General features: G+C 39.0%; 1 protein-coding gene across 1 annotated transcript in view; it reads right to left on the bottom strand.

The window, feature by feature from the left end:
• Window positions 1-14,442, bottom strand: part of carmil2 (capping protein regulator and myosin 1 linker 2) — a 63,582-nt gene that overhangs the window by 35,184 nt on the left and 13,956 nt on the right. Inside the window, exons 17-30 of the mRNA XM_085460989.1 lie at window positions 13,641-13,710; window positions 13,443-13,524; window positions 12,617-12,713; window positions 11,226-11,280; window positions 10,939-11,111; window positions 10,606-10,674; window positions 9,761-9,854; window positions 9,104-9,190; window positions 8,706-8,834; window positions 8,351-8,467; window positions 6,894-7,069; window positions 6,283-6,370; window positions 4,097-4,186; window positions 3,929-3,995 (exon numbers count right to left, since the gene is read on the bottom strand). Of these exons, the coding sequence (XP_085317115.1) occupies window positions 3,929-3,995; window positions 4,097-4,186; window positions 6,283-6,370; window positions 6,894-7,069; window positions 8,351-8,467; window positions 8,706-8,834; window positions 9,104-9,190; window positions 9,761-9,854; window positions 10,606-10,674; window positions 10,939-11,111; window positions 11,226-11,280; window positions 12,617-12,713; window positions 13,443-13,524; window positions 13,641-13,710 (1,394 nt within the window). The remainder of the gene's footprint in view (window positions 1-3,928; window positions 3,996-4,096; window positions 4,187-6,282; window positions 6,371-6,893; window positions 7,070-8,350; window positions 8,468-8,705; window positions 8,835-9,103; window positions 9,191-9,760; window positions 9,855-10,605; window positions 10,675-10,938; window positions 11,112-11,225; window positions 11,281-12,616; window positions 12,714-13,442; window positions 13,525-13,640; window positions 13,711-14,442) is intronic.

Below are 14,442 nucleotides of genomic sequence, written 5' to 3'. Positions count from 1 at the left end.
ATGAGATGATGAAAGAGAAAAGGCTAAAAAGACTGAGTCTCCAGACCACGGGATAAACAAGCATTTGCTGGAATGTACTGTGTGTGCATGGGAATATCTAGGCAGCATTGAGAAAAACAAACAAAAAAACACTCAAAAGTTTTATTCAGTCGAAAAAGTGATTTGAAACTGAAATTCTAACTTTTGCTACTTAAAAAAATGAAAAAAAAAGTTTAAAAAAATGAATTAATTGAATTGAATGGGTTGCTTTCATGCATTTTTTTTTTTTTTTTTGCAGTTTTAATTTTTCACCTGCTTCAAATAAATTTTTTCAGTTTCAGTTTCAACCCTTTTTTCATTTGCAGTTCTTTTTTTTTTCACTTTTAGACTTTTTACCCTGATTTTGTGTTGTGTGCGTGTATCAAGGGGGAGGGGCGGGCGGAGACTAATGATTGACAGGACGTGTTTCTTAAAAATTAAAAACAAGCATTTTGGTTGAAGATGGTCACCGCTCCTCCACGGGATGATTCTGACACCAGCCAACAGGTAGGAAATACGGTTGATGACTGTCCTATGATGGACTATATTGACAGGCGAATGCTTCTAACATACTGACATACAGTAAGGTGGGGGAAAAAATTAATACAGCAACAAGAAATACTGTTATCTGATTGGCTGGTAGGTCACTAATCCGCAAGAGTTATGAACTCCAGAGAAAAATCTAAGAATTCCGCGTTCATTTCTGTATATTACAGTAAAATCAGAATCCCACACCTTAATACAGCTTTAACCCTATTATATATATGGAGTTCATAGCTTTTGCTAAGAACAAAAACAAATAATTTATTCACAAAATCACACAGACAGTGGACGTCTGGATGTTCTCTTATCTTTGTGTGTGTCAGATTTTATTACTTTCAAAACTATCAAGCTACAGGACAATGGATTGTGTCATTGTGAGCTGAAATATCCTAACTCACCCCACTGTTTTCTACTTTCTTCCCTCATCATTTAGTTTCCAACAAGAGTAACTGATAATGGTAATTATAAAACACCTAAATGTAAAGAAAATATTTGGTTGGGCCTCTTTTACAGATAAAGGTCCACAGATCTGAAGCATTCTACCACCAGAAATGAAAACATTGACTGATTTTATAGTTTTTAATCCAAAGGCAAAATTATGACTTAAACAAAGGGAAATCTGTGACCACTGAAATGAGTCTACTGTCCTTCTTAACTGTTGTTCTTTGAAGTTTGCATCTGTATTGGTTGATGTTGTTCTATAATTTTTGTGTTAGTTACTCTACTGGTTTCTGTATTTGTATTGTTAGGTTGTGTCTTAAAAATCTAACCAGGGACAAGGTCTGCAAATTAGTGGTTATTAATATTCTATGGTATCAGTCGTGTTTTATTTAAACGCAGCAATTTTAATATGTGTTGTCCCTGCTGCATAGATAAATAAATTCAAGAATGCAAATCGTCCTCTCCTCCATCTTCTCTCCATCTGATCTCTCCTGTGGTAAGAGTCACTGGTGTGAAAGTAAACAGGCTATGCTCCAATTAACCAAACAGTGCTGCATGTCTGCCACAGAATAGTTCAGCATGGCACAGCATATATGAAGAATACAGGATGATACATGTACATGAGCTCAGATGTAATACTGGGCAGTTTGTCACCAGATTACCTTTATACAGAATATGGCTGTGATACCATTAGAATAGCATAGCATAGAATAGAATAGAATAGAATAGAATAGAATAGAATAGAATAGCCCTTTATTGTCATTGTACATGTACAATGAAAGTGTGGATGCTCCAGACCAGTTGTGCAGGAATTAGATATAAATAGTAAAACAGCAGGAATAAATAAGAAACAAGTGAAAAGGCACACAATAGAGAACAGGTTGCAAAGTGCTTGGAAGGAGTCATCACATAAATTAGATGCACCTCCATGGAGGGGGTGCTGGAGGTGTCGGTGGCCGGGACACTGAGAGTGCCCACTGATGGTGGTGCAAAAAGTGTTCCACGTTACCAGGCCCTTCCTTAGTCCAGGAGAGACTTACAGTGTGTCAGTGCATGCCCAGCTATGGTGTACTCTGGCCCACCAAACCCTGGTTCACCCGGGGGCATTACAGTAATCGGAGTGTGTGGAGATTAGGTGTTTAATTGGGGACACTCATAAATATCCTATAGTCCCTGTGGAAATTAATTAATACAGGGGCAAAACATATAGACTGCAGGCTGTGGATGCACCTCTTAATTTTGGGAACAGATTAATGGGGAAGCGTGCAGGGGTGCATTCATAACCAGTAAAGAATTGCGATGTCTGTGCTGGGCTTAGTGGTGATGCAAGGTGGTCTGACACTGACTCTGGGCAAACCACGGGGCATCCTGAACCAGCCAGTCATTCCGAAAGTGCCCGTTACCATTAATGGTCAGTCTGAAGTACTGCCCATTAAATCTGTTCGGAACAGCGTCTACCACCCTCAGACTGGCAGGTTGGTGGAGCGCTGAATAAAGTCTCTGATTTGTAAGTCCATTCACAAGAACGGATGCAACTGGGATCGCTGTTTAGACCCTCTGTTGTTTGCAGTTCAGGAAGTGCCCTAGGCCTTAAGGATTTTCTCCCTTTGAGTAGTTTTTCAGCAGGAAGCTGCAGGGGGTTTGAATATAAATAAAGAAAACTGGGAGGACCCGAAAGCAAAGCCACACACATTGGGGAGCTTATCCACAGGCACTGTATATATAGTACTCTGCTAATGGTTTTATATTTTGCTTGTGGTTTGAACACAGGTCGTCCAGGCTTTCTGAAAGTTTGGACATTGGCTGTGTGTTTTTTTTCACTCAATTTCAGTCCAGTCTTTGTACCTAACCATTTTCAGAGGAAGGAAGAACTGCAATGAAAATCAGTGGCAACAGGTCTTATGGAGTGATGAATCCAAATGGAAAGTTTTATCTCAAATGGTCATCAGCATGTTTGGAGGAGGTCAGGGTTTAGGGCTACGTTTGAGCCTCAAACTCTGGTGTTGGGAATCTTGAAAAGTAGATAATACTATCTGTAAAGCATCAGATTGGGATGCGACTTCTGCAAAACAATGATTCCAAACAGACTGTCACTGCAATAAACCCATACTTAGATAGAAAAAGGCCACAGTGGAACAGCATCAGTCATAGATGGGCCTCCCCAGAGCCCCGCCCTCAGCGTTATTGAAGCAATGTGCGTTCATCTTGATAGAGAATGGAACAAAAGGAAGCCTCCATCCAGTGAAGAGCTTTGTAATGTCCTTCAAGGTGCTTAGAGAACTATTCCTGAAGACTACTTAAGAAATTACAAGAAAGCTGCTGCAGAGTTCAGGCTGGGTTGAAGAATATAGGTGATACCAGTAATTCATACTGGTAACTATCATACCAGTAACTGACTTTCAAGCTTGTTGTCTCTCCCCCCCCCAATAAATTGTATTTCCATGTAGGCTTCAATAAATCACTGCACCTATATCCCTTTTTTCTAATGAAATGTTATAAAATGAGTGGGTAGTCAAGACTTTTGCACAGTGCTCTCTATATATGATAATAATTGATAGTAGACATTCTGATTATACTGAAACAGAATATAAGAAGACTGCATGAGATTACAGAAAGTAGACTATGATTTGAGCAAAACCAGATCATGTAAAGACACTAATTATTTTTTTATCTATATTTAATATGATTTTTTACACTGTAAAAAATGTATTTTATTTTGATTGTGGTTAGAATAACTGTTTTTGCTCTACCTGTTTGGAAACAGCAGTGAGTGACTGGACAAATATAGAAGTTAAGTACAAATGATTCTAAATTAGATTTGGATTCTTTTGATGGTTCTTGCAGTTACCTCCACATGTACACTGAATGAGTTGAAGTGAGCAGAATCCAGATTCAGAGACTGGATTACACAATAATTTTCACTTACTTTTAATTGAACAGGCGGGTCTCAGGCTCTTAGAGTAAAAACTATTTCTCCAAATTGCTGGACTGTACTGTGATGGAGAGAATAGAATAAAATATTAGGAAAAATCAGAAAATTAAACAATTAGATTAAAAAAAAGAGTGGATGGATAGATAGGTGTGTGTTACTAACGTCATCAGTTGGGAAGTCACTCTCAACCACTTTGAGTTCTGGGATGTTGAGTCTCTGGGTATTGCATGTATTTTCTTTTATAAGACAATCCTGAATAATACAAGAAAACAATTATCCCCATGATTGCGTATACCAAAGATATTTGCATACAGTGCAGTACAATGCTTAAGAAGGTTTTCTCATTCTATTGAAGGCAAGGCAAGGCAAGGCAAGGCAAGGCAAGTTTATTTGTATAGCACAATTCAACAACAAGGTGATTCAAAGTGCTTTACAGAGACATTAGAAACAAAAACAAATAAAAATCATGATTTAAAATAGATTAAAACAAGCAAACAAACAAACTAATTAACAAACAAACAAAACAGTATATAAAATCAAAACAGATAAAATCAGAACAGTAGATAAAATCAGTAGTTAAATGTAAGTTTTGAAATTTAAGCTTAAAAGTGTGGATTTGGTGCTTTATTCAAATGCAGCTGAGAACAGGTGAGTCTTCAACCTGGATTTAAATAAACTGAGTGTTTCAGCTGATCTGAGGCTTTCTGGGAGTTTGTTCCAGATATAAGGAGCATAAAAGCTGAATGCAGCTTCTCCGTGTCTGGTTCTGACTCTGGGAACTGATAAAAGACCAGATCCAGATGACCTGAGGGATCTGGAAGGTTCATACTGGGTCAGGAGGTCATTGATGTATTTTGGTCCTAAACCATTCAGAGCTTTATAGGCCAGCATCAGAACTTTAAAGTCTATCCTCTGACAGACAGGCAGCCAGTGTAAAGACCTCAGAGCTGGACTGATGTGGTCCACTTTTTTGGTCTTAGTGAGGACTCGAGCAGCAGAGTTCTGAATGAGCTGTAGTTGTCTGACTGATTTTTTAGGTAGACCTGTAAAGATGCTGTTACAGTAATCAAGCCTACTAAAGATGAATGCATGGACTAGTTTTTCCAGGTCCTGTTGAGACATCAGATCTTTTATCCTTGAAATATTCTTGAGGTGATAGAAAGCTGACTTTGTTATTGTCTTAATGTGTTTTTCTAAGTTTAGGTCTGCATCCATCACTACACCCAAATTTCTCGCCTGGTTTGTGGTTTTTAGGTGTATAGATTGAAGTTCTCTGGTGACCTGTAATCGTTTTTCTTTGGCGCCAAAGACTATTACCTCAGTTTTGTTTTTGTTTAGCTGGAGAAAATTGTGGCACAACCAGTCATTAATTTCCTCAATGCATTTACCAAGAGCCTGTACAGGGCCTCGGTCTCCTGGTGACATTGTGATATATATTTGTGTGTCATCTGCATAGCTGTGGTAGTTTATTTTGTTCTTTATAATCTGTGCCAGTGGGAGCATGTAAATGTTAAACAGAAAGGGTCCCAAGATGGAACCTTGGGGAACTCCACATGTGATACTTGTCTGCTCAGATGTGAAGTTACCTATTGATACAAAGTATTTCCTGTTTTCTAAATATGTTTTGAACCAGTTTAGATAAAGGTAACCTGAAGATAAAATTAATTATATTGCTATTTCTTATGTGATATAGACTGCTATTAGGATTAAGCACTGAATTAGATGCATTGTGTGAAATGTCACCATACTTCCAGAACAGACTTCTAAACTCTCAGAGCAAATGAAGTAGTAGGACAAGTAAAATCACAGAGTGGGGTCCGTGGATGTCGAGGCTTATAGAGCTCAGAGGGGGCGCAGTATGGATATAAAAAAAAGAATGCTTGGACACTGCTAGCATGATGGACAGGTTTTTGATGGGGCTCCAACACAAACGCATAGCAGGAGATGAAGCATCGCCAAATATGCTTCCAAACCAACTTCCTTCCAAGCCAAAGACTAGAAAATATGATGACGCATATCTTGCCTTTGGCTTCACCTGCACGACGGTGGTGCCAAGGTAGGTATCCCCGGCAGAATTTGGACAGCCCTGCATCAGGAGCTCGTGCTGTACTGTCCGCAAAGATTTTCTTGTAAAACAAAGGGGGGCCTAGCAAAAAAAGTTTGGGAACCACTGTGTTAAAGCAGCATCTTTATGAGTAAAGGTACTCTAGGTTTCCCAGCAGAACATGTACTGTAACAAGATGACCTTCATTATTATACCTGGTTTCAATGGTTTGGCTGATTGTGAGTGTGTAGTATTCACACACACACACACACACACACACACACACACACACACATGCACTTACTATTTTGTCCTGTGCCACTTTTAGATCCTGTAGCACCTGCTGCACAATGCTTTCAGCCAGAGTGACAGTCAGTGTTTTCTTCAGTTCACTTTAATAACACAACAGAGGAAATAAGGAACAACTTCATTTATGAGGACATGGTATAAAAGAGGCAATGACTGTGCCAGAGATTTACAGTCACAAATGTCTGCAACTCTACCTAACCAGACTGTGTCTTTTACAGTTTATGTTATTTGTTCTGTCTAAACAGAGATACTAAAACAAAGATGCTTTCACAGTGTATTGTAGATCAGTTTCCTATTGTTAATACAAGTTCTAAAACTAAGGGTTCATACCTATCAGGCATTTATTTATTTAACTTTGAAAAAAGACAAAGACGTGTACATTTCAGTCTATAATGTTTAGAATGTATACACTGAGCATGGAACCATCACACTAAATAATCTTTATTTAACTCATCAAATAGGGCCCTCCTACAATATCTCTGATCCTGATATGATGTGCATTGACTTTACTGATATGTCATGGGTACTGATAGGTACTAACTCATAAGGGATCTCATTAAAAACATTTACTAAATGTTAACCACTGCTCTGTGGAAATGTCCTTACTGCAGTCTGTTGTTGATGATGTGCCCTGTGCTCTCCACCAGAGTGCTTCTTATGAATATGTGTGTCTGTGTGCTTCTTTTGGAGACACACTCTGAAAGACACTCACACACACTAGACCGCTGGACCACCCGTGGGTACAAAGCATCAGCGTGTCTCATCAGGCCTTGAGACAGCTCCTGGAACACAGAGACTAGGACTTCAGTAAGGACAAGACTGGGCATCTGAAGATGAAACAGCATTAAACAATCTTCCCTCAAGACCAAGCTTGACCTGGCAAGCACCCATGACATCATTTCCAAAATGGCAGCACACCTAGGCAGCTAACTAATTTTAAAACCCCAGCTCTCTCTTACCAAAGGTAAATTTAAACTCATTCAACAATTCTAATCGTTAAATAACATGTCACATATAACCTAGTCTGGCAACGTTTCTAAAACAGTTTGATATAGATGACATTTGTCAAATATCGTTGTCACATACATGTCACATCCGGAATTAAACTCAAAACTGTAACGCTTGGTGTTGTCAATGCATTTAACACCCTGACTGTAAACTACTTGGTGTCCAAAAGCCACTGAAACAAAAGAGCTTCCAGACAGACGTTAGCCTGATCCTTTGAATTCACAAAGGGGGGCGCCCATCACTGCGCATCACATCTTCACCACCGTCACCCAAGAGTGCTCCTGTTGTTGATGACGTTCACACTAACAAGGTTGCATGTTGTGACAAGTGGGGTCATTGCAAATCTTGCAAAGTCAATTAACCACCATCATCTGAGAGAAATGTGAGGTGTGATGAGAAATTGCTTCAAATGCTACCGTTTGGCTTCAGACTAAACTCCCAAATAGCCTTAAGAACTTACAGTAATAGTTCGAACATGGTATTATGTTACATAATTTTCATTTCTGATCACTTTTTGCACACTTTTTTGTCTATTTTTTTTTATTTTCTTTTTAAAATATATATGCACATAAATACATGTATGAGGTTTTTTTTAAATTAAAGACAGAATTTTCAAACGTCATTAACACCCTTAACTTAATTGGAAATAATATAGACAACTTTAAGAAAAGGGTTAAAACAGCTATTATTTTTGCTTTTTTTTTTAACTTTAGCAGACAAATTATGTAGCTAGCTGAAAAAACAGCGTCCATTCCAAAATAAATTCATTTTTTGATTGCTCAGACTATGGCTCTACTCTATTTTGCCTCAGTCTATATTAACTAAGCTTTCTGGGGATTCTCAGATACTTTGAACTACACTGTGTTCTGTAGATGAAGACACCCCCAAGTTATTTGCAAGCCAAGCCTTTTTTCAAGAATTTATTCATGTTTGATTTGGGCTACCTGTGTGTGCTCGTTGTTGTTGCTGAAGTTGAAGTTGGACATGGATTCTCATATTTCTTGAACGTGTGTGTGTACGCGTGTGCACACAGTGAGTGCTTTCTAAACGTTTACCTGTATGCTCCTAGTGAACTCATTGGTCAGTGCAGTAGCCGTGTCAGTAAGAATGCTGTTCACAAAGTCTCCATCGGAGGCGCACTTCCTGCCTACCTCATATAGCGACGGCAGCAGCTACACAAATAATACCAAAAGAAATATTAGGTGGCATACAGCATCATTTACAATCCCTGGTCACTTCAGTGAGGATATTGTTATAGGCTAATGCTTGACTTCATTCAAAAAGCATTCACTTCATTTAAAAGAGGTTTTTTGTATCTTCTGTCCCCCTGTATTTGCAAAGGTAAGGGGAAAACAATCAAAACATACATAAATATGCTTAAATATCCAAAATTAAATTTGAAGCATGTACCTTTAAAGAGTCCCTGGCATGTTGCAGCACCTCGTGCGCTTTGAGGACATCAGCTTGGTCCTCTTGAATGCTACAGTGGCTTAAACGTTGAAGGCTGCTCTCTAACTGGCGACACATTCCATGGACGAGCTAAAACGGTGGACAACATACACATAAGATTTATATGACCTGGTACAAAGAGTAAGGTAATTTTCATTTGGTCAATTATTTCTTTGTTGTAACAATGTTTCTTGGTAATTAAGCTGTGAAGCCTGTTTAATTCCCCTTAAAATGAGCCACATTTGTAAGGAAAATCATTTGTGGTTGAGCAGCAACTATTACTAGTTATATAAATTTACTAGTTGAATAAATGATGTTGCAGTTACATAAATTAATATCTTGTATTTTTACTGGCTTACCTTTTCAGACTGTTGAGTTCTAAAGACTTGTCGAAGTTCTATGCTGTCAGACTGTCTCTGGTTGTTTCTGTCTAAATGCTGCTGAATCTGAACACACACACACAAACAAAGACACGCAGCTGACGTCCGGAAAAAGAAGAAGCCTTTCCAAACAACAATTAATATATATTACTATATACACGGGCAGTCTGAGGTACACCTGTGCACTACTCATGATGTCAGATCAGCATCCTGATGTGGCACACCTGTGAGGTGGGATGGATTATCTCAATATAGCAGATGTGCCCACTACCACACATTTGGACTGATTTGTGACCACTGTTTGGGAGGGATGGTTATATTGTGTATCTGGAATGAATTTTAGGTCTCTACGTCCATCCCATGGGGAATGGGAGCAAAAACAAAAGTGTTGCGTTTATATTTTTGTTCAGTGTATAATATAAATTTGGACTGTATCACTACATAGACTACAATGAATCTGTTAGATGTGTATGCTGGCTGCATTTGCTGTCTCAGTTCTCTGATGTCCAAAAAAACACAGCAATAGAAAACAAGAGAAAACATGAACTTCAACTGTGATGTAAAAATTAATTGACCCTTGCCCTAAACGCATAAAACGCATACAATCTTAAATAACAACCTGCTAAACACACTGACCTTGTGCAGGGCCTCTTTTGTTCTGTCAGGGTTGCTACGGTAACTCGGTGTGATATCGGCAAGGGGAAGAGACATGTGCTGCAGAGTGAAGTTCCTGCATAACAAAGAAACCTAACATCAAATTATGGATCTGTTTAACGGTGCACAGGGAGAACATGCAAACTCCACACAGAGCATCAGACTGGATTCAAACCCAGGTCCTTCTTGCTATGAAGTACCAGAGCTGACTACTGCACCGTCACCCATATTGAGTCTGTCTTTCTTTTAAAAATATTTAATAGGAAAATGGGAACTAGGTGCAGCAATTTATTGGGACTTGCCTTTCTATGATATGACCACCTTTATTCTTCAACACAGCCTACATTCTCTCATATAATTTTTCTAAATAGTCCTCAGGAATAGTTCTCAAAGCATCTTGAAAGACATTACAAAGCTCTTTTGCGGATATCGGCTGCTTTTTGTTCTGTTGCATAAATATATGATTTAAATGGTTCTTTGATAAGTTGTCTATTATATGTAGACATGTTACTGGTTCATTCCTTGGGTTAGGTGCCATTTTTATGTTTGAAAGATCCATAGATCAGTCTTAAGCAGCTTAGGAATCAAATAAACAAGTGAACACACAAAACATTCCTTTGAAATTTGTCAGCTATAAGGACTGGACTAAACACGAGTGAAAAAGCAGCCGGTGTTTCAAAGGAATTGTATATTTTAAAAAACATTTTTTCTGGTAAAAGCCAGCAAAGCGTTTTTTGACATTTACCTGGACGCTGTCATTTAACAAGTGTGTGTGTGTGTGTGTGTGTGTGTGTGTGTGTGTGTGTGTGTGTGTGTGTGTCCATGACCTCTCCAAGGCATCTGCTACATCCTGGAAACCTCTAGCAGTCACACTGTTTCTGTCCCATGTTAAAGTCCTTAAAAAAAGAGAGATCAGTCAGTTTGAGGAAATACAGCTCTGCCTTCCACTGATATTTCATACTTTCTCTGCCTCTGAAAGGATGATCTTTAATTCACTAATTAGCTCTTTGGATTAGAACATTTATTAATTACAAACATTCTTAAAAGAGAGAGAGAGAGAGAGAGAGAGAGAGTGTGTGTGTGTGTGTGTGTGTGTGTGTGTGTGTGTGTGTGTGTGTGTGTGTGTGTGTGTGTGTGTGTGTGTGTGTTTACATGTGCACCTCAGGCTGGTATTACTCATCAGGGCTTTGGACAGCATTTTAGCTCCTGTATCTCCGATAAAGTTTCCACTAATGTCAAGTTCAACCAGAGCTGCATGACCACCCAAAGCACTCAGCAGAATGTGCATCCCAGTCTTCAGCTTGGAGTCAGACACTGATAAAGACTGCAAGGGCTGCAAACACAGATTTCAATTTCAGGGTCACAGGCAGGGTAACACATCTGACAGGCTGGACATCCAGTGCAGGGATACTGAATTACATTAAAGTACACTGAAGGTTTCACTCACACACTCTTCATCCTGGATTAGCTGAGCTATACGTTGAAGAACGTCAGTGAGCGCTCTGGTCGATAGCAAAGTAGGCAGACATGAAATGAAGGGAGAAAGAAGAGAAAAAACTTAAGAACGAGGAGAAAATACATTTACTGATTTACATTCTTTAAACTACAGGCTGACTAGTTTACAAATAGCACCGACTTTGAAATAAATATTGTGATCTGAAAGATTTAATTAGCAGTGGCACGTTGTTGAGCCAAACGGGTGGCAGAAAGTGATAGTCCTTTGTGTACCTTGTAACAACACCTGGTGTCTATGGAAAAGAGAAACTCAGCTTATGAATCTAGGACCAATATAGCTAGAGGCAGGAACATAAATGCCGATAAATGCTTGGATTATGATAAATAGGTCAAATGTGTGTTTGACCTGGAAATATTCTGACCTATGTCTATGTTCTACCACAGAAATGATGTTACCATATTGTCCAAATCATGCATCAGTTTGCTGCATTAATACTGAGCGATGATGTTACAGATTCTGAAAGTGCAGCTTTACAGTTACTGATGTTGCAGTTTCTGTTTTTTTTTACATTACTATTACTATACTTTGTGTGCAATACAAATTTTATATCATGCAAAGGTTGTTTAATTGAATTCAGTTACTCAGTTTAAAAACATATAACCAGAGGTGCACATAAATGGTCCGCAGGTGCGCATTCGCTGTCAAAATAAAAGACGCGCACCAGATAAGAAGTTGCAACGCGTGTTTGCGTACATAAGATTTTCTGGAGGAGGACAGACATTTGTTTAGAACTCTTAAAGATGTCGAAGAAGCTCCTTTAAGCAATTACTGTGATGTTCCTCCACCTCCAAAGAAATGTCAGAAGGAGTCCGAACCACAAAAGAAGCACGTATTCTCGGAAAAGTAGTTGCAGGAGGTGAGCTGGCTTCAAACACATGATGAACGCACAGAGATGTGGTGCAGAATGTGCCGTGAAAATCCCACTCTAGTGGACAAAAACAGTGCCTTTTATATGGACGCAAACGCGCGTTGCAACGTCCTATCTTGTGCGCGTCTTTTATTTTGACAGTGAATGTGGACCACTGATGTGCACCCCTACATATAACTGTGAACATCTGCATTTCAGTTGGCGTCTTTGACAATCTTATTCTATAAAAGTGATGGCCACCATTTTTATGTTTCTATTCTGATGACCCGCTGCACACAGCGGACTCTACTATTATGTATAACCACTTACTTTTAATGAACATTCAAATGAGATAATCAGTTGTATTTGCTATATGGAAGCATTTTAAACATTGTGAAGGGTCAGTGTGATAAACTGATGTCAGTAGACAATGTGGTGGTAGAGTAAGGCGACCTCTTAATCTTTTTCATCATACCTGGATTTCATGGCAAAGTTTCTCCCCAGAGCAAGATGTCGAAGAGACTGACATCGACCGACTGACAGAACCAGGGTCACCATGTCATTCTCAAAACCTACAGTCAGAGAGCAAGGGAAAAGTGGTGGAAGCATTCATTCTTCCTGGTGTAAATGGGTTTACTGTATTTTAATAATTCTCTTATTATTCATCTAGTGAAAAAAAGCTAACTGTCAAATTGTTGTTGATCATATTAGGGTTATAGTTATGAGGGTGCTATCAATCTTCTCACTCTGGAGAGGAAAAATAATTTGACTTTGAAAATAAGCACTTGACAAAATAAGGCAAAGAACTCAGAGATACACTGTCACACACAGAAGTCACCAACTTTGGGTTGAGTCAGTCACAACAGACTTTATGTGGCATTCAGATTAGCTGATAAAGTGCATCAAGAGCTTCATGGAGTTGGTTTCCATGGCCGTGCAGCTGCATCCAAGCCTGTCAAAGTGCTGCTAGTGGACTCAGCAGTGGACGTGTTCTCTGGAGTCAAAGGAATTCTTAATGCTTCAGCATACCAAGACATTTTGGATTTCATCCTCCCAACTTTGTGGGAACAGTTTGGGGATGGCCCCTTCCTGTTGCACTACGACTGCACAGCAGTGCACAAAGCAAAGTTCATAAAGACATGGATGAGACAGTTTGGTGTGGAAGAACTTGACTGAGTTAGAACTCCTTTGGGATGAGTTAGAGCGGGGACTGTGAGCCTGAACTTCAATGTACTGAAATGAGTTTTGCAGGTTTTATATGGCATAATTGGATTTGTGTGTAAGAAAGTTGTTTTGCATACTGTTGTCAGAGATATCCAGACTTCTGATGGCTGTGGCTTCAGAGATGTGTTCCTGTATCACCTGGGCTCCTGCTGAACGTAGCTACACATAAACAAACACATATTTATTGGTCTAAAACATGTTCCTACTGTGGATGCTACCATTCATCATAAATGAAAAAAGCTATTCTTTCTGCATGAGGGTATGTGAGTGTGTACCTCGCAGCTGCTTAGGTCTAACTCCAGCCCAAACAGTCGTTTGTTGGTTGCCAGACCCTGCAGTAATAACCTGGTTGCAAAACATATCAATAGATTCATTAACCACAGACTACTAGTTCGTCAGTATTTGTAATTGTGTTTTAGAAAGTACAATATGTGCTGGCAGTGTGGACAGTAGTACTCTGAAGGTAAGCAATGGTTGCTTTTTTAACCTAGTATTTCCTAACAAGATATAGTTTGACAAAAACTTTCACACATATGAACCTAAAGCGCTTCAAAACATCTCTTACTGATACATGGGATGCTTCACGGTTAGTACGTACAATAGTAATTGTGATAAGAGAGGTGGAAAAACTATATTTTTATTCATCTTTATTCTAACCAAGTCAAAAATGCTGTCATATTAAATACAACTAAGGTTGCCAGCGCTGACTAACATCAACCGTCACGTTTTTTCCCCTGCTGTCTGACGTCATTAAGCACAGCTAACAAACAGGTTTTTATTGAGTTACGTAATGATTCACAAAAATGAAAGGTCAATAGCAAAGCACTGATAAAATACACCGATGAAAATAAAACCCACAAAGAAATTTTGTGGTCATTAGCATTACTCTGAGATGCAGTGTGAAAAGTGCCTACGGTGTAGCGGTGGCGAAATATGGCTGTGCAAAAAAACGTCTCAACTAACTGCGTGTGACTGATTTAGAATATAAAAGTACAAAAACATGCATTTTAATTCCCATTTCAGGGCTTCATTCATTAATTAACTACATTTTTAGCCAGACTTTTTCAGCCACTTCAC

The sequence above is a fragment of the Copadichromis virginalis genome, linkage group LG7, assembly GCF_057382275.1.
Source record: "Copadichromis virginalis isolate Kocher_CV1m ecotype Utaka linkage group LG7, C_Virginalis_male_GT1.1, whole genome shotgun sequence".
Classification (NCBI taxonomy): domain Eukaryota; kingdom Metazoa; phylum Chordata; class Actinopteri; order Cichliformes; family Cichlidae; genus Copadichromis; species Copadichromis virginalis.
Note: the sequence above shows the minus strand (reverse complement) of the source record. Positions and strands in the feature narration are given on the sequence as shown.